Raw genomic sequence first — 26,655 nt, 5'->3', positions numbered from 1 at the left:
GCAGCTGGGTCACCCCAAGAATTTCCTCACCTGTGTGTGGGCTGTTCTCATCACAGCCACACTTGCTAAAGATGCTTCCTCTTCTGAATGTTTTCCTCCATCAGAAAACCGTAAAACAAAGGGCTGGTAGGTTTAACACTTTCTTTTGTTTCCTTCATGCCTTGTGGGTGCCAAACAACTGATCCATGGGGTCCATTTGAGCATTTCTGTCCCCATGAGCATTTGTGAGGGAAAGAGAGAGAGAAGAAGAGGGAGAGAAAGAGAGGAAGAGAGAAAAGAAGAAAAGAAAAGAAAAGAAAAGAAAAGAAAAGAAAAGAAAAGAAAAGAAAAGAAAAGAAAAGAAAAGAAAAGAAAAGAAAAGAAAAGAAAAGAAAAGAAAAGAAAAGAAAAGAAAAGAAAAGAAAAGAAAAGAAAAGAAAAGAAAAGAAAAGAAAAGAAAAGAAAAGAAAAGAAAGAAAAGAAAAGAAAAGAAAAGAAAAGAAAAGAAAAGAAAAGAAAGAAAAGAAAAGAAAAGAAAAGAAAAGAAAAGAAAAGAAAAGAAAAGAAAAGAAAAGAAAAGAAAAGAAAAGAAAAGAAAAGAAAAGAAAAGAAAAGAAAAGAAAGAAAAGAAAAGAAAAAAAGAAAAGAGAAACGAAAAAAGAAAGAAAGAAAAGAAAAGAAAAGAAAAGAAAAGAAAAGAAAAGAAAAGAAAAGAAAAGAAAAGAAAAGAAAAGAAAAGAAAAGAAAAGAAAAGAAAAGAAAAGAAAAGAAAAGAAAAGAAAAGAAAAGAAAAGAAAAGAAAAGAAAAGAAAAGAAAAGAAAAGAGGAAAAAAGAAAGAGCAATCTGACTGATATAGATGTGTTTATTTGTTATAGACTATTTTTTATCAGCCAATGTTCACATATTATGCTATCTCTGAACAGATCCTCACGATTCTTAGTAAATCAAATGAAAATCCCAAACAGAAAGACGACTGACAGAAATTCTTCTTCGGTTTTGTCCTCACTGGAAAACAGATTTCTCAACATTCTTTCAGCTTTCTCCTTTCTTTCTTTCATTCTTTCTTTCATTTTTCTCTCTTTCTTTTTTTCTTTCTTTCTTTTTATTTTCTTTTTTTTTTTTTTTTTTTTTTTTTTTTTTAACAACAGATGTCTTTAATACTCAGAAAAGGTGCCAGTTGGATTGACATATCTTCAGGCAGCTGATGTCTCCCTGTAGAGTGAAGGAGGGCTGGCCTGTGACAGTACAAGTCACTCCCCATGAGCGGCCGTCATGACAGGTCCTGCTGCAGCAGGGTTACTGTCAAGGGTTGGTTGGGCCTTTTCAGTTTTAGCCTGTTTCTGGAAATAATTAAGAGGAAGAAAAAGAGAGGGCAAGAAGTGTTAACTGCAGATTTTTGTCATTGCTGTTTGTTTGGGTTTGGTATTTTTTTTTTTATTTTTTTTTTTTTCCTCATGAGTCACCTGCACAGTTTGCTCAATTTCTAGGTGAAACGAAAGTGGCCAGTGCAGCACATGGTGCGGATATGCTGCTGGGATCCTCTGGCCAAGCCCAAGGTGGAGATGTGGCAACACCATCAGCAGGGCCACCTGGGGCCTTGGGGGCGACGGGGCGCAGGTAGCAGCCGGGGAAGCCGGAGGAGGTACCCGGGGAGCGCTGCTCTTCAAGACCGACATCTACCTCTCGCAGAACTATCACTCAGAAGGGAAGTGAAACCTGGTGAACGTGGTTTGGGACACAAAGGAAAGACATGAGAGCTCGAAAGATGTTCAAACGAACAAATTATTTTGTGGCTCTGAAGGATTATCGCACTTTTTGTCTTACTGAGCCACAACCAGCTGAAGACCCAAGAGGTTCCCGGTATCTCAGGGCAGGCACTGCTTCGTCTCTGCCTCTGAGAGGGAGGGGGAAAACAGTGTCAGGAATAAATGTTGGCTCTGTGCCTCCCCCCCAGCTGCCAGTGAGCACAGCATGGACACAATCCCATGCAATATCTTGAATGTTAGATGATTGTTTTCCATATATAAAACCCATGTTGGTGTGTGTGCTTACATGCCTGTGTGCACATGCATAGGTGCATTATGTCATCTATTTTGACATTGTTTAATTGGTTGTGAATGTGGACGTACCATGGAAACATTTTTTCATTGAACTGGTACAAGGTGGAAACGCACAAGATTGTGTCCCGCCTGCTTTTATGATATACTATATCACACACTAAAATATCTTGTCCTTTAAGATCAAAAGTGTGGGTGCTGCTAGGGAAAAGTGCAACAAAGCTTCAAACTGAAGGTTTTTATTTTTCATGTTGTTTGTTTGTTTGTGTCATGAATACTGCCCCCCAAAATATTTTTTTTTCTGCATGGTATTTTAGGTGTCATCACACCCCAGGATGCAAAAGCGTAATTTTAATATATATCTGCCACTTCTTAACCTGTAAAAGTGACCTTAGCTGTTAGAGGAATTCAGCATTTGTGAACAAGTGACAGTTTCAAAGGTCAGAATAAAAGATTTGCACACCTGCTGGAAAACTGGGGTTAAAAGATAAAATAAGAATATTTCCAAACCTTGATTTCCCTACTTGAGTACGGGTACTATTGATACCCACAGCACTTGTTGAAAGAAATAAGCAGGTGTGTTTCGTTTATTAAACTTTTCTAAAGAAGTAAGATTTAGAAAATTAACAGATTTCATTTTATCTTTGTTTTTCATCTAGATTTTTTAGCACTGCAAGAGAATGAATGATTTTGAAATGAGCACGTAAGTCTTTCCCTTGACCTGACGAGGTAAGCCTAGTGAATGTAGTTTTGAAAGACAAGCAGCACTCAGTTTTGCAAGCACTATCATTGAGTAATTCTTCCTTACAAGCAGGAAGATGAAAATAGTGATAGTAAATATGGCTCAAGGCAAGTGAGGGTTGCAAAATTAGATCCTTGGCTGCATGGAGATACTTAGATATATTAGAATGAAATCACTAGGGATATAAAATCAATGAATGCATATTAAGACACATTAATCCTAAATTTAACGTGGCCTTAATTTACTGCAATTTAATCCTCCTCATTTTCACTTTCTGCTAGGTACTTGTACTTGGAAACATGAAAATTGTCATATTGCCAAAGTGCTTTGACACTGTGTTCCAGTGAGCTTGTCAAATGTAAAACTTAAGTCTGTGAGCCTAATTTTCCCATAATCTTGAAGGCTGCTGTTTTGAAGTGCATTTTGGAAGACTATAATGTGGTAGCATGAAATAACAGAACTGTTTGGTGTCCTATTTGGTAGGTGGCTTTCATTCTAGAAGGCGGTGTCTCAAGATACTGTCTATGCAGCAAACTACTTTTTTGGGTAACAAAATCTGTAGGTGTATCTTGACTAGTGCTTGGAAGTTAGAGTTACTAAGAAGGAGATACTAGAATATGTATAACTCACAGACAATTGCTGTTTTCATTTTGTCCTATCCACATGGTGCTCGGTTGTGCTACAATAAATATCAAATATTGAAATAGTAAATTCTTTGCCAGGCAGAAATATTCTGAATTTGATCTAGTGTGGAGTAGCAGATAATAGTTGAACTATACCCCTGCCAGGTCCCTACCCAGACTGTTTCAATATCTGGTTTTGTGTAATCATTGTTCTCCACTCTGCCTTTTTATTAGTGTTATCCCTTGGCTTACAGTGAAAATATTGCTCCCAGCTACTATAAAAGGGAATGGAGCCAATATCTTTTCCTCAAAGTAAACATCTTATCCAGGATACACCTGGGAAGGACTGTGGTTTCACACTAAGGGCTTAGGCAGAACTTGATCCATGTAGGTATGTCAGTCCATCATATTCTTTTCTTCAATAAATGAGGGTGAATCATCTTTTGTCTGGCCAAGAACACGGTCATCTAATATTAACCATTCATTCTCTGGAGCCTCAGCACAACTCTTCATCTGTGCATCCAACTTTAAAAGGATGTAACCTTCATTTTCCTAGTAATGACCTTGTTTCTATTCTTCAGCTGAGGCCCTTTGTTTGGCCACCATGGGGACTGACTGGATGAGACCTTCAAATTTACAACTTCATTTTATGTTCAACCTTTGTGCTCTGGACAAGTAAAGTACAAAAAGGAAGAAAAAGCTGATGAAGGTAAAAGACGTATCCACGGATGGATGTTATACAACAGACAAAGTGAGCAAAATTGTCTCAAAAGCTTTGGTTTACACATATGCTGAAGTAGTCTTGGGATGTACCAATCTCGAAAAGACCAACTTTTTTCACTTTTATCTTTACATGATGAAGGAATCACAGAACAAAATCCCCTAGAAGGGGACAAGAGGCAGACTTCAAATGATACACAGGTTAGGCAGTGGTTATGTGTTGAGTATAAGTACACTTTCAGAACTAATGCAGTTTTGGAAATGGTGGTGTCATAAACAACATAAAATAACTTTCATCATGATTTACTTAACATTAAGGTTCTTACATGACAGTGACAAAAAGTTTTAGACAACTCTGAGATTCAGAAACATTCTAACATGATTAACTTGGATTATGTAATGATCTTCCAAACTCTTATGCCTCTTCCACACAGTTATCGTTAAAATTCTCTTTTTTATTCCCCTAGATGAAGACATATTAGAGACAGGAAAAAACCCCAAACAAACAACAGCAACCAAAAAAAGAAAAAAAAAAAAAAAAAAAAAAACAACAAAAAAATACCAAACACCCAACAAAAAAGCCCCTCTACAAGTGTTTACACAGAAGGACCAAAAATCGTAGACTCCAGAGCCCTTCTTCAGAATACTCTCATAAAGCAAGGAACTGTGCCTCCAGTCCACATACTTGAATAATTCCTCAAACATCCCCACGTCCTCAAGATTAATTTTTAGTAATTAAAAAAATGTTTTTAAGTGTAATTTTCATGGGTGGAGCTGATGCCCCGTGTCAGGATTGCACATTCCGTAGAAGATCATAAAGTGCTATGGCATTTACGTTTTTAATTTAATTTGGAACTTCTCTCTTTTTATTATTATTTTTATTGTTGTTTTTACCTTGTAGCTCCTATGTTCTTGTAATGACACATAAGAAGGTGCTTAAAGGTCTTCTTGAAAGTAGCATTGCAGAGGGCATAACAAGCCGGGTTGATGGTGCTGTTGATATAACAGAGCCAATAACCTATGGTCCATACAGTGCCAGGGATGCAGGATGTGCAGAAGCTGTTGATGAGCACCATCACATTGTATGGGGTCCAGGTGATGATGAAGGCCAAAAGGATGGCCAAAATAGTCCTTGTCACTTTTTTCTCTCTAGAAGGAGGTGGTTTCTTTTTGGCTGGTTGCTTTGTCATTTTGACGATTTTCCGGGCTACGCTATTCTGCTTCTCCTCCCCGTTGGCACCTACAATCTCCACGGTCGTGTTAGGGGCACAGCAGTCACCCTTTTGGGACTTGGTGACTATCCTGATGCACGTCAGCTTTGAGTTCTCCGCTTTAAGATGGTCTTGGGAGGCAGAAGCCTGGCTGGCATCTTTGGCAGCTTTGTCCTCTTTCACGTTGGAAGCAACCACACTGACAGAGGTGGAGTCATTGGAGCTCTCCTTCTCCTCTCCTTGAATACAGTTCTCTGTCACAGTCTCTCCGGTGGTTTTTCCATTCTGAATTTTGCTGTGCTCTAACCCATCCCCACTGGTTGGGATGTTGTTATTGTTTGGTTTTACTATTTTACCTTGGACTAGGCTGGGGGAAACTGCATCTTGGTTTTGGGCAGCTTCCTTTTTCCCTTTCTTTATCCGACTCTTACTAGCTCGAGAGATTTGCCAGTAAAGGACAGTCATGATGATAACAGGCAAATAGAAGGCTGCAATGGCAGTGCCAAAAGTGACGGCAGCGTTGGAAAAAAACTGGATGTAGCAATCCCCATCTGGGACAGTCCTTCCTCCCACAATGAACTGCCAGAAGAGAATTGCAGGGGCCCACAGGATGAAGGACAGCACCCACGCAGCTGCGATCATCATGCCTGCCATCTTAGTGGTCCGCTTTACAGGATATGTCAGAGGCTTGGTGACACAAAAGTATCTGTCAAAGCTGATAATGAGGAGGTTCATTACAGAGGCGTTGCTGACCACGTAGTCGAGAGCCAGCCAGAGGTCGCACACCACAGGCCCTAAGGGCCAGTAACCTATCACAGTGTAGAGGGTATAGAGGTTCATTGAAAAGATGCCGATGATCAAGTCAGCGCAGGCCAAGCTGAACAGGAAATAGTTGTTGACTGTCTGTAGGTGCCTGTTGACTTTGATTGACACCATGACCAGGATATTCCCAATTATGGTGACTAGACTGAGAGACCCTGCTACCAGGACGATGAAAACCACCTCAACAGTTTTATAGGGGCTCTCCAAAGCCATCACATTTTCAGTGGAAGAGTTTATGTACGTTGAGTTATTCATTTCTGTTCTGCTAACAAGATACCCAGTTATCACTTAAGCCTGTAGAGGAAAGAAAACAAAACAGATACCGTCATGAAAATAGTCCCTTTGCCTTTAGGAAATGGACCCCAGAGAATCTACTTGGAAAGAGTTTAAAGGTAGAAGATGTGTTCAGAAGGACCAGTCAGCTCTGGCTAACAAAAAACCTTACAACATATAATACCCCTTAAGGAATAACAAAGCATCAAGATACCGCTAAATATGTGACAAAGACACATTTGAATCCAGGTCTAGACTTTTAAGGTCTCAAATTCATTTTTCTCTTTGTCCTGCTATAAAACTACTATTGACCTGAAAATTTTGGAACTGTATCTGCATATTGATTTCTTTTCCTACTCACAAAATAGTTCACTTTGCTCATTTCAAACCCTATTCCAAATAAAAAAATCCAGTCCTGAGGCTATGCCATTCTTGTAATCCAAGGTGAAGATGTGATTTACCAGGAGCCAGATCACATGGAGGTGACTTATGTTTCCATCTTTCCTTCATGTCCCACCTGGGTATGCTTCTGAGAGGTTTATGGAGCAAGTTTGTGTAATATCTCCCCCTCATTTTCTTACACTGCAGTTACTTTTTTTGTCAACACCTGCAAAGATTTTGGCGCTGCATCAAACTGAAGTTATTAGTCTGCCAATGAACAGAAAAAGGGTAGGTCTGTTGAAGTCAGTAGAATTAGTAAATTCACCTCAATTGATCATCTGGCTATCTAGTTAGATGCGTACAATTTTTATTTTTATTTATTCCATTAGAGTTATTTTTTACATTTTTTTGACTATTTGTACCTGGAAAAAAGGTTGTTGTTTTTTGGTGTTTCTTCTGTTTGGTTGGTTGGTTTTGTTTTGTTCTTGGTGCTTTTTTTTTTTTTTTTTTTTTTTTTTAACTTGCTGAGGTTATCTCTTGATGTTAGCTTGCTTGTATTTTCTCATTTTTTTCAAATCATAATATTTTCAATCTGTATCACATAAAGCTACCACAAAATGTCTGAAATGGATAGCAGGGCAATGATAGAGAAAGAAACAGATAAAGATCAGTTCTGTTTATACACAGCAATTCTTTTTGTGCCCTGTATAGCCTACCGGCATTACTCAATAAATAGTAATTAAACAACTAGAAATATACGTTTGATAGAAGACCAAGAAAACCACACAAGCTTTTGCCTTCAGGATATGTACTATCCTTTTGTGCATCCTCTGGAAGTCAATAGAATGCACTGGAATTGTACAGCCAGTCTCTGAGTGCTCATTATTTATGAGCTGTGTTCAAGGGATTATTGAGGCACGAAGGCCAGATGTGACAGAGGAGTGAAGTTGTTTCTAATTGGAATATTCTCCTTTTTCCACCACCCATAGGACATCATTTCTTTAAGAGAGAGCTTCTAAAAGTGGTGGTGCAATCAAAGGAAGACAAAAAATTCAGTTATGTTTGGCTCCTTTATACATAAGGGATTAATGAATCCTCCTCTGGCCCCTGTGACTAACCTGCTGATGCAGACATATACAATCCATGTCACTTAAACAGAGCAATGCATTTTCAGTATCATTTCAACACCGCATATTTTCTTTCAGATACAAAAGGAAGAAGATGATGCAAAATGTCAGCATAGCAGCAAAACCCCTTCTGACCTCTAAGAAAATAAACAAGTCTGCCTCAGTGGAAAAGTCAAAATGCTGTACCAGGGTAAAGGTTTTCTGTCTGAGGCAAGTTTGAAATCTTGTAATTTATAGTTTAAGAAACATAACTGGCAGAATGTGGGGCTCAGGCATTTGCCTTTGCTTTTAAAAACAGCTAAGATTTGTTTGCCAATTCCATGTTGGAGTGAACACATGGATAAATAGAGGAACATAAGGCTAGACAGACATTTTTTCCTACTATCTATTCACAGGTACATCCCTAAAATCCTTGGGATCAGGTTCAAGAGAACAAAACTGTGAGGAGGAATGCTTTAATTAAATACGTGCTTTGTACAGTAAGAGTAGGCTGAGTGGAATATAACAGAATTTATACTCTGTGCAAAAAATAGACAGAAGAATGGCCCAGACATCTTTAATATATAGGACTGTCATTTCAGCAATTCACTGTGCTTTTCACCCAGAGCCTCGCAGCTGAGCAGCTGGCTATCCAGTTAGATGTGTAAGATAACAATTTTTTGGGACAAGCTAAGAACTTCTCCAAAGCAGAGTTGTTTATGAACATTCTTAACAGAATGCATTTTTGATGAAAAACCAAAATAACTCACAGACATCAATGGATTTCAAAAAGATTCCAGCTGAAAAGACTTTGTGATCCAGGGCTCCGCAGCTACCTCTGGTGACAGAGTGAGAGGGGGAGCAAGAGGGAAGGGAGAGAGAGCTGAAAAAATTGTGCTTTATGATAAGAAAAAAAGTGTTTCTCTGCAATTGTACTTTGACAAAATGTTCAGAGGTTTTGTCTTCATTCCACTGAAAAACTAAAATTAATTTTGAAACCTTAAAACTTGTTGCAAAACCAGATTACCATCTCCCAGCTAAATTTATTCCTAAGACTTTTCCTCTAAATTTTTTACCCAGTTTCAGTGGAAATATTGGTAATTCAGTATAAATTCCCCTGATATTATTATCTGGGAGGCAAGGAGCTGGATGAAAGCTAAAAGCTAATTTTACTTGTTAAGAATAGGATTTCACTGTGTTCTTCTGAATGGAAGCAACGCTGAGGAGTCCCTTTCCCAGTGATCTCTCTTTGCACAAAACATTCCTGAGGTGAGAAGGCTGGTAGTTCTGGACTGCAAGTTACATTGACAATTATGACTTTCTCAGGTATGGAGAAACATACCTGCTATCACTTTCTCCAGTAGAATCTGCCTTTGCCTGCATCAATATGACTCTGAAGTGAACCATGTGTGACGATGAGAAGGTAAAGGGCTGGAGAAACATTTGATTTCAGCTGACATATATCACTGCTGCTGATAGTACTACTATTATATGAGCAGAGACAGGGCTGTGCATGCTTCCTAACCCAAGACCCCCTGAAATCTGCTGGAGGCTGTTCTGTTGGCTCCAGTAAGGTTTGAATCAGGTCTTTAGTGAGGTTTCTGTTTCTTATTGTGGCTGTTTGCTCCCTTGGTACAGGAGTGTCTGCGGATTACTTCTGGTTTTGTCATGCCACGGAGCCCATCTCTCCTGCTGGAGAGGCAGTTGTTATGGGAACAGATGTTATTCCTCAGGCAGACCTCCGGGGCAGAGGCATTTTAGGGTAATATGACCTCCTGTTATGAGAAGTACCAGATCTTATTCTTGAGCGAACAGAGCTCTCCTCTGCAAGCCCATGGGTGTTTGTGTGAGTTGCACAATATGGCACTGACTCCCGTGGGCTACCTTAATTCATCCTGCTATGCTAAGTGCCTTCTTGCTAAATAGAGAATACCCAGGAAAGGAATTTCTCTCGTGACCTGAAAACCAGCCAAGTTCATTTTCTGAAATATATTTTAAAATATATATGACTTTGTGAAATGCAAACACCATTATCACTTCATGGAAAATGTCCAGAGTCAAGAAATCCACATATAAAATAATTCATTGTTTGGTATTTGGTATGTAGTTGGGAAACATTGCCAGTGCAGTAGCTTTTCCGTGCTAAAGAATTCACAGTGCTGAAAATCACTCCCTTCCCTTCTGTTGACTAGGCAAGGGTTTGGGGCAGAACTAAGGGATTTGGTGGACTACATAATATGCACGCTTTTGGCCTGGTGTGATGCCAAGTCTTTCTGCAGCGAGTAGTAGACAGGCAAAAGCAGGACACAGGTGGGTTGGCTTGGACCCCCGTTACAACTTGCAAGGAGAAACATAGTCCAGGCTGGCACAGGCTGGAGTAAACCTTCACAGAGCCACGATCTGCTTCACTTTCCTTCATTTACCTCCCTGGCAGTCACTCGGAACAGTGAAACAGAGAGCTGATGGGTGAGGTCTGCAAGGTGGTTCACTGTAAAAGCGAACTGCAGTGAGTGTGAGGAAGCAAAATGACGCGATTGGGGGTATTCATCCTATTCCATCGCAGACCCTGAGGAGGAGACCTGCGGAAATGGGAGGGCAAGGAGAAGGGGCAAGGACTGTCTGTCACCCTTAGGATCACGAACCTCAAACAGGAGGTACTTAGGTAGAGTATCCTGCTGACTGTGCTCCCCACTTGCTCCGGCAGGATCCTCTCCTTTTGGTGCAGATGAACCTTGTAGCAATCATTGTAATTTTAAGTTTAGGATACAGCTCCAACATTTGTCACAAAACAGACTATGGAAATGTTGTGTATATTGAAAAAAAATGCCTGATATGCCATGCCTGTCAAAGTTTGTTAGGCAAATCCTTCCTCTGTATTTTACATATTGCCAATTTAAATATGGTAAGGATTTAACGGCTTCTTTGAATTCTCTGAAACCGTATAAAGGTCAAGACATGAAAGAGGAAACAAACAATCTGTACCTGAAACTTGTAGTTGTGATTTAAATGGGATTACCCAGAAACATATGTGAATTGCTACTCTTGGCACTTTTCAGCATTCAACTCTCAAACAAAAGTAAAATATATTTTTTAACTTCTCCCTTTTGATCCAGTTCCTCTCCAGTCCAAACCTATGTAAAATGGATTTTATTTTTGATGTATAAGTAATAGATTTATTTTTTTTTCCTGAACTGATTTTGATACTGAACAGCACTATTTTTGATTCTAAATTCCTTCCTAGCACCATTTCAAGTGTGAAAAAAAAAAAAAAAAAATAAAAAAGAGAGAAACAAAATCCCTAAGCCTTTGACAAATATACTAGGCAAATTAGTCAGAATTTATTACAGATTTTAAGACCAATTATATATCTAGACCAGGCTTTTGGTAAAAAATACTTTTCAGAAAATCCCCAAATACCAGAAGACTAAAATCTGCACCACATGGGTTACCTTCTGCAATCCATTTGAAACTAGAAACATCTTTGCAAAGTGTTACTGCCTCGGTGTGGTCCATTCTTCTTATTTTCATGCATTTTTGATTTTCTCAATCAATACATGTCCTACAAAAAAAAGATATTCTGTGGGTCTGTCTGGAACTAGTTTTCCCCATTTCATCATGAAGGGTACCTAAGGGCAAAATAAACAATTTCTGCACATTTTTGAAACAACAACTAGATCAGAGTCATAGAACATCAACAAAAACAAACACTGTGCCACTAACAACAGCTGAAATAAAGCAAAAATAAAAATACTTCCCCAAAACAGCAGGGTACTGTACATGAGTAGGTGGCAGTGCTGGCATCAACATTGCTGCCTCAGTGCTGTTGTTAGGGTCTGAGTATCTGTACAGCTATTAACTACACCTTGCTTGATGCTGTTCTTACAGTCTAAAACTGGTAAATATAGTGTCATGAGCCCAACTGGTTTGTATTCAAAATCACACAAGGAAAGGTATAGACAGTATAGAAACAAAACAAAACAAAACAAAACCAACCCACAACCGAAAACCAACCAAACAAAAAACCTCCCCAAAACCCCAAAAATGACCATCAAACATTAATCTTTCTCATTTCAGGAAATAACTAAAAAGGAGCAGTTTTTTCTCAAAGGCCTGGATAATTATGTATTTCTACTATATTAGTACTGTTGTTGCTACTATTGCTATTATTAAGCAGATAGTCACACACCAGTACTAGGGCACTTAATCTGTTATCTTTCTGTAAGTATAGTTTTGGTTGCAGATATGTCTTTGTTTTTCAGGACCTGTGCAATCAAGAGGGAATTTGCATTCTGTCTTTGGGCAGCTAACATCATTAAAGGCTAAATTCTGCATCTTAATGCATTGGAAAAACCTGAAAAATATGCTTATTTACATAGTTTGTTTCATGACAAATGGTTTCATCTGACTGGTTTTGATCCATAAGAAGGGATATTTACTGCCTGGACTAGAGGAGATGACGCTTTCACATAGGTGTCTCCTTATTCTTTCTAGAAATGTATATAAAGAACCTTTGGTCCCAAACCATCAAGAAAATAACCAAGTCTCTTGGGGAAGTTGTGGTAAGGCTTTCCTTTGCACTCTGGAGGAACCGAATAATATAGATGCCCATATGGTAAAAGTGACTGAAAACACTGGTCCGTATCATTCCTTCTGAGTCCCACCTGCAGCACTGCGCACCTCAGCTTATCGGAGACGCTCACGTGCTGGAGGGAACTTGCAGAATGGCAACTGAAAAGTCAAAGAGTTTCACCACTGCATTTCAGACAAAATAAATTGTTCAGGACACTTTTGCCGTGGAAAGCTAGAACAGGATAACATTTTTTTTTTCCCCTTTTTTCAGGTAAGTTGTGAATGGGTGGTGATGGTGGGGTGTGTGTGTGTGTGTGTGTGTGCGGTGGGCAGCAGAAAGAGGGGGGGCCTGGAAATCTAGGAACTATGATCCGAAGAACTTTATAGCCCATAAATCAGAGAACAAAGTAATTTTTGGTCTATGGAGTATGAAAAGCAAAATGGAGCTCTTATTGAAGTATCCCACAGTTCTCTCCAGAGGGTTGAGTTAAATGGATAGGATCTCCATCTAGAGGCACAGAAAGGCAGCTACCAAATAAAGCAGTCACTACCAGCAGTAGGATGGCTTCAGTATGTGTTGAAAATATAGATACTTAATTATCTCTGAGGTAGAGTAGCCTCACATTTTATTAAAATTAAGGAGCAGAGCTATAATTTGATGAAATTCTGAAACCGTTACAGTTAGATATTTTTGTAACCAACACTCTGAATACTGAGGTATCATTGGACTGGGGTAGCCACTGCACGGACACACGTGCTCAGGCCTCAGCTTATCCACTTCAACTAGTATGATTTAGTCATCACTTTGGGCACGATCCAACTCAAAGTGTTGTTTCAGAGTAGGTCACAAATGGGTCAGAAAGGCAGCCGGTGTCATCAAAAGGCAATAAAACTAGGGACTAGCTCATGCCACATACATTTCATCAGCGGACCCATGCTGATTTCCACTTGCAGAGGTTATAGGCTAGCTGGAAAGGGGAGATCAAAGTGACAGATTTCAGTAAGTCACTTCTCTTTTCCTCCTTGCGCTGCACCACTGTTGCTGGAAGTTGACTAAAGCTCCTCAGACCAGTCAATCCCAACAAGGCAAGTTTTATCTGACTATAACTATCTGCTTCGAGCACTTTAGATAAAATACTCATACCACAAATTATACCTGTCCTACACCATGAGAAAGGTTCCCCCAGCAGAAGAGTGATTTAAGCTTCTGTTAAGATTAAATTGAAAATCATTAGATCCCAGGATATATTCTCTGAAGGAACAGTGCCATGATAGGCAAGTACTCCCTCAGCAACCTGGCATGAATTGGAGGCACAGTACTTCATTGTCCTCGTATCAGCTATCACGCCTGTGCTATTAAACAGAAAAACCTTATGAGAGCTACTCAAAGTCCCCGAGCGACAAGCGACAAAGCTAGTGAGAGAGGGTTCAGAAGGCTGACTGAAACCAGCTCACAATTTGTTCTGAATACCTTGAGCTAATGCATAACAGAAATGCATATCTTATTTAAAACAGGCACAGGTAGATCTATTAAAAAAAAAAAAAAAGCCAACACAAACAAACCACAAAATGAACAAGAAACTAAAATCACACTCTTTCTGGTTTTTCCTTGTTTAAGTGATTTTTTTTTTTTTTTCTGTTAAAGCCTGAAGGAATATTGATAATGAAATAATAATGGAGAACTATAATACAGTACAGGGGGGTTCTCTCAAAGAGGAGTTTAACCCTCTCGACATACCAGTGAGTCCAGCAAAGGTGCTGTGATATTTCAGTGAGTCTCTACAAATCTCTCCAAGTCATGGATGTCCTTTTGGGACTCTGAATAAACCCATGGAGACTCTCACTGTTCCTCAGAGATTTTGCAATCTTCAGTAGTGTCTCTGACAGGAATATTAACATACTGAGGGCCCAAAGGGACTCTTACTGAAGTTAAAGAAAATCATTCCTTTTCCCTTGGTTGGAAAGGGTGTTATCACGTTGCTTTTATCAGTGATTTTCTTATTCACTCAGTGATCTAGCAGACTCACTTACGATACCTCTAGATGATCCTTGAACCTGCTTTGGAAAGTACCCAGTTTCTTTACTCAGCAAATGCTTTTAAAATTCTTGTTAAGTCCATCATGATCACTCTTACATGAAGTTCTCAAGAGCTTGAAAATCTAGTCTGTTCTGCTTCTGTGTCCATTAATCTTGAGGATTTTTACACATCTTCCATCTTACTTAACAGCTTACCTAAGATGTAGATTAGAAGCACAGAGAAGAAAGCTGACTCAGATATAAAGTGAGTTGGCTCAAATTCTTTGCAAGAATTTAAGCATATATATTGAACTCAAGTTCAAACTTGTTTCTGAGAGGGCAGCTAAATCTTTTTGTGTCCATATTTCTGCAGACTGCATTTAAGGCTGTGACAAGTAAATAATGAAAGAACCTGATTAGTTCTTTACCTTACCAGAAAGGAGTGGTAGCTAAATTACCAAATCAGAATCCATAATTCCAAGCCCATTCTGCAGTCTGAGAGATGTTTGTGAAAGATGGAAAGATGCTAACATTATTTAACAAGATGTTTGTAAAATCTCAAATGAAGTGTTTGCTATAGCTAATTATAAACATGTTGATCACAGCTATGAATGTTTCCTGTGAGCCTGCATGATCATCTCCCATTGTGTGGATGGAGAACTTCAAAGATTACATATTCCCTACCAAAGAAAGGAAATATTTATTTAGGAGTTTTTCTGCAGTATTTATCTTCACAGTTACTACATTATTATAGGCTCTCTAAGTCTCTGACTGTGTTATGTTTCACTAAATGACTGCTACCTACTTTAATTACATAGATTGTAGTTGCAGAGTAATTGCATTTTTACTCCACTACAGGTTTAAGAAATCCGTGTCTAATTCTGACTCTGATGCATGGCTCCAGATACTGGTCTCAACACACTGCAGTTACACTTAACAATGTAAAATACCTTAGCTTTGCATATGAATAATTCACCATGGCATTAAGAGGAGCTCCTATCGTATATTAAACAATAACGTAATGTTTAACAAGGTTAACTTAATAACAAGAAACTGGGGGACTTGTCTCTGACCATGTACCTTCTGTTAAAAATATATTCAGCATCACTGGGCCAGGGAGACTAAAATGCATAAGCAAATATTCTTAAGCTCTCTGCTTATTTTGATTGTTAAAGAGATATTGCAAAGGCTGTTCACATCAAACTTTCACCTCCTTGCATGTTTACAAAAAGAAAATAATGGGAACATTTGAAATGCAAGGTTTCAGAAATGCTAAATGGGATTATTTGAAACCAAAATTATTAAAAGCGTGAGGGGCATTAACTAAGGATAGAGAAGAGCAGGCAATTATTGTATGCATAAGTCTGCACTGTGACGCATGAAAACACTACACAGAATATTGTCCTTAGTTGCAAAGGTATCAGCTCAGCTTCTCCCTCATGGGAGACAGTTTAGTATGATTACTAAACACAAACCCTTATGTCCCTGTCACAGGAACTGCTTGGACACAAGTATGTAGAGAAAATACTGTTATTCCACAGGGGGGTTTTGCAAACTGATCTTGTCACTTTAGCAATGAAGTCTTTGAGACACATAGCTTCCACAGGGTGATAGTGTTGAATATATTGATATGCCTTACATGTTTTATTCTAACTCAAAGATGAGTTAAAAATAAATAAATAAGTAAGTAAGTAAGTAAGTAAGTAAGTAAGTAAATAAATAAATAAATAAATAAATAAATAAGAAGAGAGTCTTTTGAGACAAATAGGTTGATTTTGAAATTCAGGCTTCTAGAGACTGTGTCATTACATTTTACTGCACAGGAACCTCTTTCACGTCATGGCAGAAGCACCATGTCAGCTTCGCCAAGACTGTTACTAGAATGCCTTGACTTACATGAAGTCAGTTGCTCTCCCATTTCTGGTCTTAAGGATTTGAAACTGTTTTTATTAATGTCCTGAAAATCCATAATTATGCTGTAGATCACACTCTCCCTTCTTTTGGCAAGTTTATCTGTTATTGTCTAGAAATTTGCCATTTCTGCTTCCTCATCTCAGACCACCTTCCCGGAGCAAATATATCTGAGGAGAAAAAAACTACCAATATATTTTATTTCCTGAGGTTTTACTTTACCCTTGTCTTCTGAAGTGTCACTTAGATGGTTCAGTTCTCTTGATTTAATTCCATCTTTACTTAACAACTCTTTAAACTGGGACTAGATGGTAAATCAAACTTACGAGAAGTGGAATACTATCTAGATGAGAATACTAACTAGTAATGTACCTAGGGAATAATCTCCTCCATCAAACTGATGAGTCCCTGGGGTGTCATGTCTGAGATTAAGTCCCTCCCACCGTGCCATGCAACAGCAGCAGAATCACTCAGCAGCAATTGCTGCATTGCAACGTGCCTCCACACAGCACAAACTTATTTGATGGACACCAGTACATGCCTAAAGAAAGGCTTATCAGGATATGTAGAGCAAGGGGAAAGAGAAAATAATAAATGGGGTGAAAGCAAGAGGGAGGAAATGGGGACAAGACTGAGGTGTGAATGAAAAAGTAAAGAAGTTAATGAGCAGAAAGCAAGAAAGAGCGACTGCAAGAGAAACAAAGTGTTCTGCAAGAGCATTCACCTAGGCTGTTTGAATTGTCATCACTTACGGCCTGTTTTCAGTAGAAATTCCTCACTGACCCTAGTTTCAGTACCTGTCTATATTATCCCATGCCAGTCCACGGAGAGATCAGCTAGCATTCCGTCACGTCTTGCACATTGAGCAGTATTGTCAAAGAACTGAAGTAATTGAAGATCTGAAATCACACCTCTGATAGTCATTCAAACATTTAATTTCTTAAGTCCTGATGCAATTCACCAAGACTTGGCCTCCATAACCTCTTTGGAGAAGAGGATAGAAATTACATTTTCAAAAAGTTATTATTTTTTCCCAAATTAGGAATCCCAGTGTATTCAATTTTCCAATAGAGAAGATTTTTTCCCCTGTAGATCGCTTTTGCTGTTTCCTGTGATATTATCTATGTTCTGAACATGAGCTTATTTCCCCCTTGCCCTATCGCTCTTTTCTTGCTCAGTTCTGCAGCAAAGCCATGACCTTGGGTCTGGGACCTTTAGTGATGAATTCCATGATGCACCTGCCTCCAAAAGGTATGAGATTCGGATAATCAGGTGGGATTCAGATGTTTATCTCCAGGTGAAGCAGGCATTTCTCATAGGGAGGGTTTCTATATTTCTGCCTGTGTTCCCCAGGGAAGGCAAAACATTCAAAAATTCAGTGGAAAGAAATTACATCAAGCAAGCAGTGAATGGAAGCTGTGACTAAACCCTGGGGAGCCCTGGAGCCTGGTGCCCACCACACCACGTCCCTGCTGTCTCAGCTGAACTGGGGGAGGCACAGCTCAGCACCGTGGGGCAGCCACGGCTCTCCACGAAGTCACGTCTCAGGGATTCGAGTTGTCTTGGTCTCTTGTCTTTTTTTTCCCCGGTCCTGGTTGTATTACTCAGCGCTGCCACTGCATCTCCTCCCTTAAGAGGAACACTCTTCCCTCAGATCTCTGCAGTGGCTCTGCTGTAGGGAAAAGCAGGATCTGATCTGTAACCTGTGGGTCTGGGACAGACCCACATCACTCTTCTTGTTCATTCCCTTTTCATTTTTCCTTGCTGCCTACTGCATTACCTGATTACCCTTCAACCTCTCTAGCCTTTCTCATCTTGTTCTCCACCTCTCTGTTGTTCAGCTCAGTCTTCTGGCTATTATTTTCATTAGGTTACATTGTACTGTTTTTCTCGTCTTCTGGTCTAACAGTTACTTGTTTTGCTGGCAGTGCTCAGCTCCCATGTCTCTAAGCGCTTTAAACTGCAGAAAGGCAAAAAATCAGATTTATGTATTCTTATATAAACCTAACAGGTCTAGCAGGAAACGATGTTGTAGAGACACACTACGGTGCTGCCCTCCCACTTGAGATGAATATTGGGTGAGGCTGATCAGTGGATCTACCAGACAATTTACAGAAGTAGTCCTAACCTTCATCAGCTTTTCTCTGAAGTTTGTAAGAAACTGATAGGTCATAATGAGTGTTCCAAAACAGTGAGACCCAGTTTTGCTCCCCATTTGAGAATTATCAGTGGTGCGGAGTATCCTTTATATCCTTTATGTAAGAGAAGTAAAGAAAATTGTTTTGGATGAGAAATGCAGAACACCTGTGAGTGGAGAATCAGGAGACATAACTGGTCAGGACTGAGGTGTTTTGCTGATCTCTATGTTTGATTATGAATTAGAGCTATCCGAGCAGGGATTGTATTCAGTAAATATGAAGAGTGTTGTATTGTGAGGGTAGTTTGAAGAGATGATCTTGCGACAACAGAGAAGTGGTTGTATATTTTTAACAGTACAAAAGTATCCAGTATTAGTAGATCAATAACAGGGCTGAGTGGAACAGAAGATGGTAATCACGCCTAATTTATTCACATGTAGTAAACAACTATATATAGAATGTATATGTATGTTCAATTATTTCTTCATTAAGAAATTACACCACTAGAGTCATTGCATACAGTAGCAGTGAGACCCACCCAAGCGGGAAGGTAGAATTAGGATGGGAGAAATAATTTTCCCTTGCTGAAGTTTTTGGTTCTAAGCAGCTCCAAGAGTTTGACTCTGAACAAAGCCTCAATAATGCCACGCTGATTTGCAGATGTCATGTAGCCCAGTCATATATGCCTTGTGATACTCTGTGAGAAGTCTATGGCTCAAAGGCGCATTTCACAGCTCCTTGCTCTCAGTCATTCACACTATAAGCCTGTGACTTCAAAGGGACATCTGAAAGGAAATGTTTGGAGGAAAAGAAGAAAAAAAAAAAAAAAGAAAAAAGAGAAAGATTGCCTGCTTGTCCCTTTTTTTTTCTGCTCATGATATAACAGGCTTCTCCATGGGTTATTTTTTCCTTCTTAGTTTACAAAGGCCACAGAAAGAAATTGGCAATGAGGAAGAAAACAGGTGTGTGATCCCGGTCCAGATGCTGTCATCTTAGAGTGGGCTTGTCAAAGAGCAGGCAAGCGACTTTCCATCTCTAAGCAGGTTCCTCAGGTTGAGCTGGAATGATAGTGACTCTCAGGATTTTTTCATATCAGGAATTTCAGCAGTAGTATATGCAAAAGCATATACTGCTCCCTGCTGCATATTCCGTCATAAAGTAAATAAGAAAAATCTCTGAGGGTTGGTGGTGCCCTTTCAGGCTGCAGGCAATATCACTAAGATGACATTTTCTCTTGTTTCTGACTGAAAATGAGATTCAGTTTTAAATTCAGACCATTTCAATGATTTAAGCATGTTATTCATAAGATCAATGTCCTCCACATATATGAAGTCCTGAATGGCTTCCATGAAGTTTCTGATATCTTTTTTTCTTTTTTTTTTTTTTTTTTTGGGGGGGTGGGTGGGGGGGCGGGGAGGGGCATATAGAACTCTATGTAAAGTAAGATTAGATATATGGGGGTTTTACATTTTTAATGAGTTAATTTGGATCTTTTTGGTTAGTCTGTGATATGCAGTGCAATCACATTAAATGTTTGATGCACCGAAAGACAGTGAATAGTTAAAATGCAGACTCTCTTGTTTGTAGAAAGACATAATGGAGGGATTTACAGTCAGGTTAATGTTTAACTTCTTAATCTTTTGAATGTTATGGTTGGAAAATGACCTTTAAATTTAATTATCTGCTTCTTTACATTTACCACTTTGCAAATGAGCATTTAAAAATGTCAGTCATCTCTCTTTACAGAGATCTATAATAATTTTGTATCCACTCATAATGGTGCTGGTCATCCTAAGCAAATACGACCCAACCCACCATGCTACTGACAGCATCATTTATTCTCTTCTTAATTGTCTGAGGTTTGCATATATCACACCATGTAATTCAAGGGATAGTGTGCTTTCTCCTTTACCCCACCATATATTAAAAGCATTTCAAAACTTAATAGATTATGATTTTGCAACTAAATGAAGACCCTTTTAGTAACGCAGTTAGTAAAGACCTCAGTAACTAATTGGGGATAGGTGGCATTATCCTGAGAAGAGGATTTCTTTTCTTTCATTATCTCCAAGGTAGGTATTGCAAATGCATAATCCACTTAGACCAAATATAGCACATTTGAATTGCATCACCTGTGCAAAGAAGATCAAGCATCCAAAAGATGGCATCCCCAAATAACACAATTATATCTGGTAACCAGACAAATGTCTTTTCTAACTACTCCTGCTGGGTCTTGTGATTTACTTAACTCATACCCCATACTTCTGCACAATCTGTATATAACCAAACATAGTAACACAGTTCATAGTTATTTTCAACTACAAATTTGGCAGGGAGATTAAGAGAACTGAAGTCTTACACTTCTGTGAGAATCTCTTCTTTCTGCCTTATAGTCTTCACAGGTGAAGGGGACTTGTTGCTTTTCATCAATGGACTGGTATAGTGCTCCAGATAGTGAGAAACTGATGCAATATACCTTGAACTAAGCAGAGCCAGGATTTGTTAAACTCCCATGTAAATACACATGGACTTCAAACACAAACAGAAATTAGAGTTTCAGGCATTCCAGCAAATTTACCATGAACCTGCTGCACATAGCTTGCGATACCTTCTGTTCTTTCAATACTGGGAAACAGGGTGATGTTTGAGAACAAGGAAATAGTGATCCCATCTATTCTGATGCAAAAATTGTACTGGTATTGGCTGAGAATAAAGACAATGTAGTAAAAAGAGGAAAAGTTATTAGGTTTGGTAGTTTCTCTTTTGCAATCTTGTGATGCATATTTTGCTTCTGTGGTCAGATCATTCAATCTGCCTGTGTTTGTTATGGTCCATATGATAAAAAAAGAAAAAAATCTTATGTATTAAATTTGGATGAGTGAGCCAAAAGTTTTGGTTTTGAAAGGCTCTATACAGGAAGTGAAAAAAGGTGTTTGAGTTTTTTCTCTTTCTGAAAAGAAAGTTCATAAAGTTGTTTTGAGACTTACAAGCAAACTGATGAAGGTAGTGGTATTAATGATGAGGAATGTTGAGAAGCTTAATGTTACACTTGAGATACACAGTTGATTGTTAGAATGCTCATAGATGACTTTCTTAAGCCTATGAATCCAAGACTGCTCATAAGTATGAGACATTTCTTGTTCCTGGACAGCCAAGACACAGTCTGTGGCTTCCTCTCTTTTATCACCTTGAAGCCCAGGAAAGGGACCATGGAAAGTCTCCTGGGACAAAAGGTAAATGAAAGCTCTTTCCATCCTCAAAAGAACATCTTAAATAAGATCTTGCTATGTATGTTTCTTTCTCCCTACTCAAGCAGGTTAAAACCAGTGTTGAGGTTTAAGAAATGTTTTGACTTCTTGTGAAGTTTTTTTCTAAATGCTTTTGTCAGCTATGAGAGAATCAGACCACATGATTTTGTCTTGACAGCCTGAATGGTTAACATTGTTCTGACTGATGGCACTGTTTTCTTCAGAGTAAGAAACTGGTAACACAAGGCAACTACTTGCTAGTGAAATTACTGTTTACAGGAGTCCTTTCTGTTTCCCTTGTCAGGTCTGAGCACTAACAGAGTCCGTCACTGTCAGGCACCCTGAAGGGGCCTTTGTGCCCCAGAAGTCCTCTCCTTGATTTCCACAAAAATCATGTTGAACAGCGTTCGTCTCCCCCGCCTCCAGCCCAGGCACAGCCTCCCATCACCAGCTCAGCCCTTGAGACTCCAGCTGGGGAAGTGCCTCCCATCGTGTATTTTCCCCCTGTATACTGTGTAACTGGGAGCCTTGGGGAAGGACCTCACTAACCAGATAGTCTGCTGTACCCCATCTTAAAAGATAATGTCTCATCCCTTTACGCCTTAACATGGTGATTGTTATCTTTGGGGACACTGGGCATCTACTGACTAATGAATTCCTTTAGGAACTGTTAGCTCTTGATACCTTAATTTGAATTAAGCATAATATGGTGAGCCACTGTACAGTTTCACTGAATTTATGAGTGAGTTTCAGCTGGGATTGTTTCTGAAGCAGCTGAGCAGTGCCCAGCACAGCAGGGCCTTTACCTTGTCTGAAGCCTTGTGCCATAACCAAGGTATCGCTTAAGGAATAGCTGTGTTCATAACAGGCGAATCATAGAATCATAGCAAAGGTATATGGAAGGATCTCCTGGTCTCCAAAAGAGTTGCAAATGTGCTTCTCTCAAAGTAAGTTTAATTACAGTTCTTAAAAACATCCATTACTTGTCTATTGAGTACTTTTGGCAGATTAGACTTTCTTATTTATAGTTTCACTTAGACTAATACTGGACAACAGTTACTCTCCAAAATTTCCCTCACTTGCTATTTTCACTGTGTATATGTATGAAACTTATATTTATGTTCTACTGTAGTTTTGTTATTTCCTACTCTTTTTGTTCTTTACTGATACACCTCTCAACATAGTTGATCTATATTGCATTTTTTCCTATTTTTCTGTCTCCTTGTCATAGTGTACACAAGGGGTTTGGACAGAACTGTGAATATAGACAAAGGACAGTAAATCCAGTATAATCAAATTATATGGGCTAATCAACTATAACCGGTGTTTCTGTCAGAAAGTGCATACCCATTGAGGGTGCAGTGTCTCTGATGTCTCTTCCTCTATACTGTTTGGTTTTGAGATTCACAGAATTACTCTGGGCTCCCTCTGTAACTAACAGAGCTATCTATTAATGACAAAAATGCACAGATAGTATTTGCATGTGTTAGATTCACTTCATCTGCTTTGCAGACATGCGACTTTTGTTCAAGTTTGTGTTCTTAGGAATTAATTAAATATCAGGCTGCCCATGAAAACAGCAGCCACTGGGAGGATATTACAGAAACTTCATGTAGTGAGTTGTGAATTTCCACACATCAGCATTGGCAGTGGAAGCCTGAGCTGAGAGCAGGGGTCTACTGCATAGTCTACATTACTCATCCAAACTCCAATTTCAGAGTCTGAAATCCCATGGTAAATTGCTCTGAAAAAAAAATCAATAGGTCAAAAGCCCTGTGTATGCCAATAGCAAAACTTCTGTTGCTTTTGGTAGGTTCAGGACTTTTCTACAAAAAGGGAAAAAAACAGGATTGGTGTCTGGGGACTAGTCCCAGTTCATTGTTTTATTGGATCCAGAATTATGTTCTTCTGTACCCTGTTGTAAGCTGTCCTGGGATCATGCTTGATATTCATCACTTAGGAGAAAAGTCTGTCTCCAGTACCCCTTTGTAACATTCAGAGTGCCCAACCAAGCGTTTCCTCCTTTTGAAGGACACTACTTCCCTTTCTCCCCCTTAGCCCAGGGTCATGCAAAACTACCTGGGGCTGTGGTTATTGCTAGGCAGTTGGCACACATAATTTATTGCAAAACAAATCTGCAAAGTATAACATCGGGTTCCGAGTTGGAGCCTAATGGGCTTCTGAGTATCCCAGATCTGTAGACACAGTCTGATTTGCAGATATTTTTCCAGGTGTGTTTACCAGACAGTGCTTCCCCGCTTTTAGACATCTGCTGCAGTTCACCCAACACGTTCATTTTATGGCTAAAGGAATCTTTATGTATATACCATTTTAAGTTCATAAAGTAACATGGAACCCCTAAATGATAAAAGCACTTTGTAAGTGACAGAGGCTAGCAATGGCATCATAACAAAGAGCAGAGTAATAGTATTATGAACAGACAAGATAAGAAGAACAACAACTAAGGAATAAAATCCCATCTTTGCCATTCACCTATTCTCTGGAGGAGATGTGGATGATAGACATTCCTTTATAAACTGGAAAACTGTGGAAATAGCTGCAGGGAAAAGAGCTACTGGGATGGGATGGGATGGGATGGGATGGGATGGGATGGGATGGCATGGGATGGGATGGGATGGCATGGGATGGGATGGGATGGGGGAAGTCCTGGCAAAGATGAGGTCATCATACTGCAAACAAAAGGAGGGGAAAAAAGTTATATGACTGCCATGGGTAAGTTTTTATCTGAATGAAAAAAAAGAAATAGATTTAAACCATCACCAGTTTTACTCCGGTCTTATAACTGAGTGAATGAGACAAAAGAATAAATAAATATCAGCAAACCAAATTGAACTCCCCCACATTAGCTCTCCCACCTCCTTAAAAGGAAAAACTATGTTCCCTGTAGTAGAAACATTAGTACTAGATTCAGACTTTTATTTAGCTCCTTCATGCCACTCCTGTGGCGTAAGGTAATGGAAGATCTTCCAGGCAACTGAATATTTTCCCCCTGCTGGAAAATCTGTTCATGCTGTAGACCCAACATTTAAAAACACTTAAAAATGTGAATAACTTCAAGATACCACAGGTGGCCACATCTAATGGTTTGTCACAAAGAGCACTAATTAAAGTCCTCTCTGTATAAAAGGAAAGGCAAAATTAAATGCTAGATATGTGTTTCCCCTCTCCAAAGAAATCAATGGAGACTACAGAAAATTTCTAAGGGAACGACTGGATGGAAGACTGGTTCTTTTAGCTCAGTTACTGAACCCACGCAGAGTGGCAAAAACCATGTGGTGCTCCGAGGGGTAACTGGGCTCTGCCTGCAAGACACAGGGGTTAAGAATCACCACTGGGAAAAATGTGGTGTGTCCTCCTTCAACTCACATTGCTTTCTGCCCGAGTCTCCTAAGTGTTCCCACTGTGGTGGCAGTGGCTGTCATCCAAGGGGCAGTGGAGCTTTGGATAGCTCCTCATTTCAGATCAGCCACCAGACAGAGGTCATGACCAGGGAGAGATGTGTCCAGCAGATCTGAAATACCTGTAATCTAGCAAAGATTTCTAATAAAAAAAATGCTTTTGTCCAGTGACTGATGTGTCTTGGAAAGTAGTTTGAGAGCAAATCATAGATCTAAGATCAGTGATAGAGGATAAACTATTTGATAACAGGAAGTATGTGGCCTCTGAGGAAAGGTTGAGGGAAATGTTCTTGTTTAGTCTGAAAGAGAGATGGCTTTGGGGTTACCTGATAACAGACTGGCAATACCTACAGGGAAGCTACTGAGAAGATGGAGCCGGTCTTTTTATAGTGGTATGTGGTGGGAGAATGAAAGGAAACAGACATAAGCTTTTGATGTGATTTAGGAAAAATTCTTTCACCATGAGAACAGCAAAACAGTGGGCCAGGTTGCCCAGAGATTGTTTATAGGCTCCGTCTTGGACTTTTTCCAGACACAGTGGTTAAAACCCTGAGAAACCTCTTCTGAGCTCAACACTGACCCTGCTTTGATCAGGAAATTGAAGTAGAGACCTCCTGAGGCTCCTTTTATCTGAGCTATTCTGTGCTTCTGAGGTTATGTGATTCTAACATATGCCATGGAGTTCACAGGTACTATGGACCAGGGAAGCAGGAACACATATACTGTTGTTTAATATTGAGTCAGATATTATGAAAGCAACCCAATGATTGTGCAGAAAGCAGTCTGGGAGTCTGGCAAAAGCATATTGGAAAGAGGAAGGAATCAGTATAATACAGATCCTTGGTTTCTTACTCAGAGGTGACACATACAAGTCAAGGCTCTTGCAGAATCTGGTCTGCACTAGAATTAACTGCCCCAGGGTTTGCCCAGGGGGAGTCACCAGCCTGTAGCCTGCAGTATGGGATGTCTGCTGCTTCCCAGGAGCCGAAGTTAAGAGATTGTCCCAGAGAATCAGAAAGAGATCCCCCCTGCCCCAATTTCCACAGCTCTGACCTGTTGCTGACCATCAGGTACCCTTTGCAACCCAGCTGAAAGAAAGGGACCCCAAGGATGGATGGAAAGGCCCATAGAGAGCCTCAAGGAGCACAGATCAGACTCGTCCAGTTCTGCTCTACTTCCACAGTTTTCCTGTTGCAAGGCACAATGTGAGCAAGACATCTGTGATAGGGACAAAGCTGGATGCTGGTAAAACTCAACCACAGGAGTGACTACTCAGGTACATACATCAGCTCATATCAACGTAAAAGGCCTTTAAGCACCGGTGAATCTGGCCCCATGTTTGCCCTTAACCCTTATTTCTTTCCTTGCCCTACCACAAGTTCACATACCTGATGTAATGAAGCAAACAAGAAGATCCCAAGCTCTCTCCTATCTTCCAA

General features: G+C 39.6%; 1 protein-coding gene across 8 annotated transcripts in view; it reads right to left on the bottom strand.

Annotated features, from left to right (window-relative positions):
- Positions 1–824: 824 nt before the first annotated feature.
- The window catches only part of CHRM2 (cholinergic receptor muscarinic 2), a 99,711-nt gene continuing 73,880 nt past the window's right edge, over positions 825–26,655 (bottom strand). For 3 of the 8 annotated variants that reach the window (XM_042795398.1, XM_042795396.1, XM_042795397.1), the window contains 2 exons: positions 5,017–6,449; positions 825–1,696 (listed from right to left, as the gene is read on the bottom strand). In XM_042795398.1, coding sequence (XP_042651332.1) covers positions 1,675–1,696; positions 5,017–6,410 — 1,416 coding nt within the window. In that variant the 5' untranslated portion in view covers positions 6,411–6,449 and the 3' untranslated portion in view covers positions 825–1,674. Of the gene's footprint in view, positions 6,450–11,364; positions 11,542–26,655 lie in introns of all 8 variants that reach the window. The other 5 variants (XM_042795393.1, XM_042795394.1, XR_006165546.1 and 2 more) reach the window with 4 other exon arrangements.

This window comes from Tyto alba, unplaced genomic scaffold, assembly GCF_018691265.1.
Source record: "Tyto alba isolate M040663 unplaced genomic scaffold, T.alba_DEE_v4.0 Super-Scaffold_21, whole genome shotgun sequence".
NCBI classification, from domain to species: Eukaryota; Metazoa; Chordata; class Aves; order Strigiformes; family Tytonidae; genus Tyto; species Tyto alba.
Note: the sequence above shows the minus strand (reverse complement) of the source record. Positions and strands in the feature narration are given on the sequence as shown.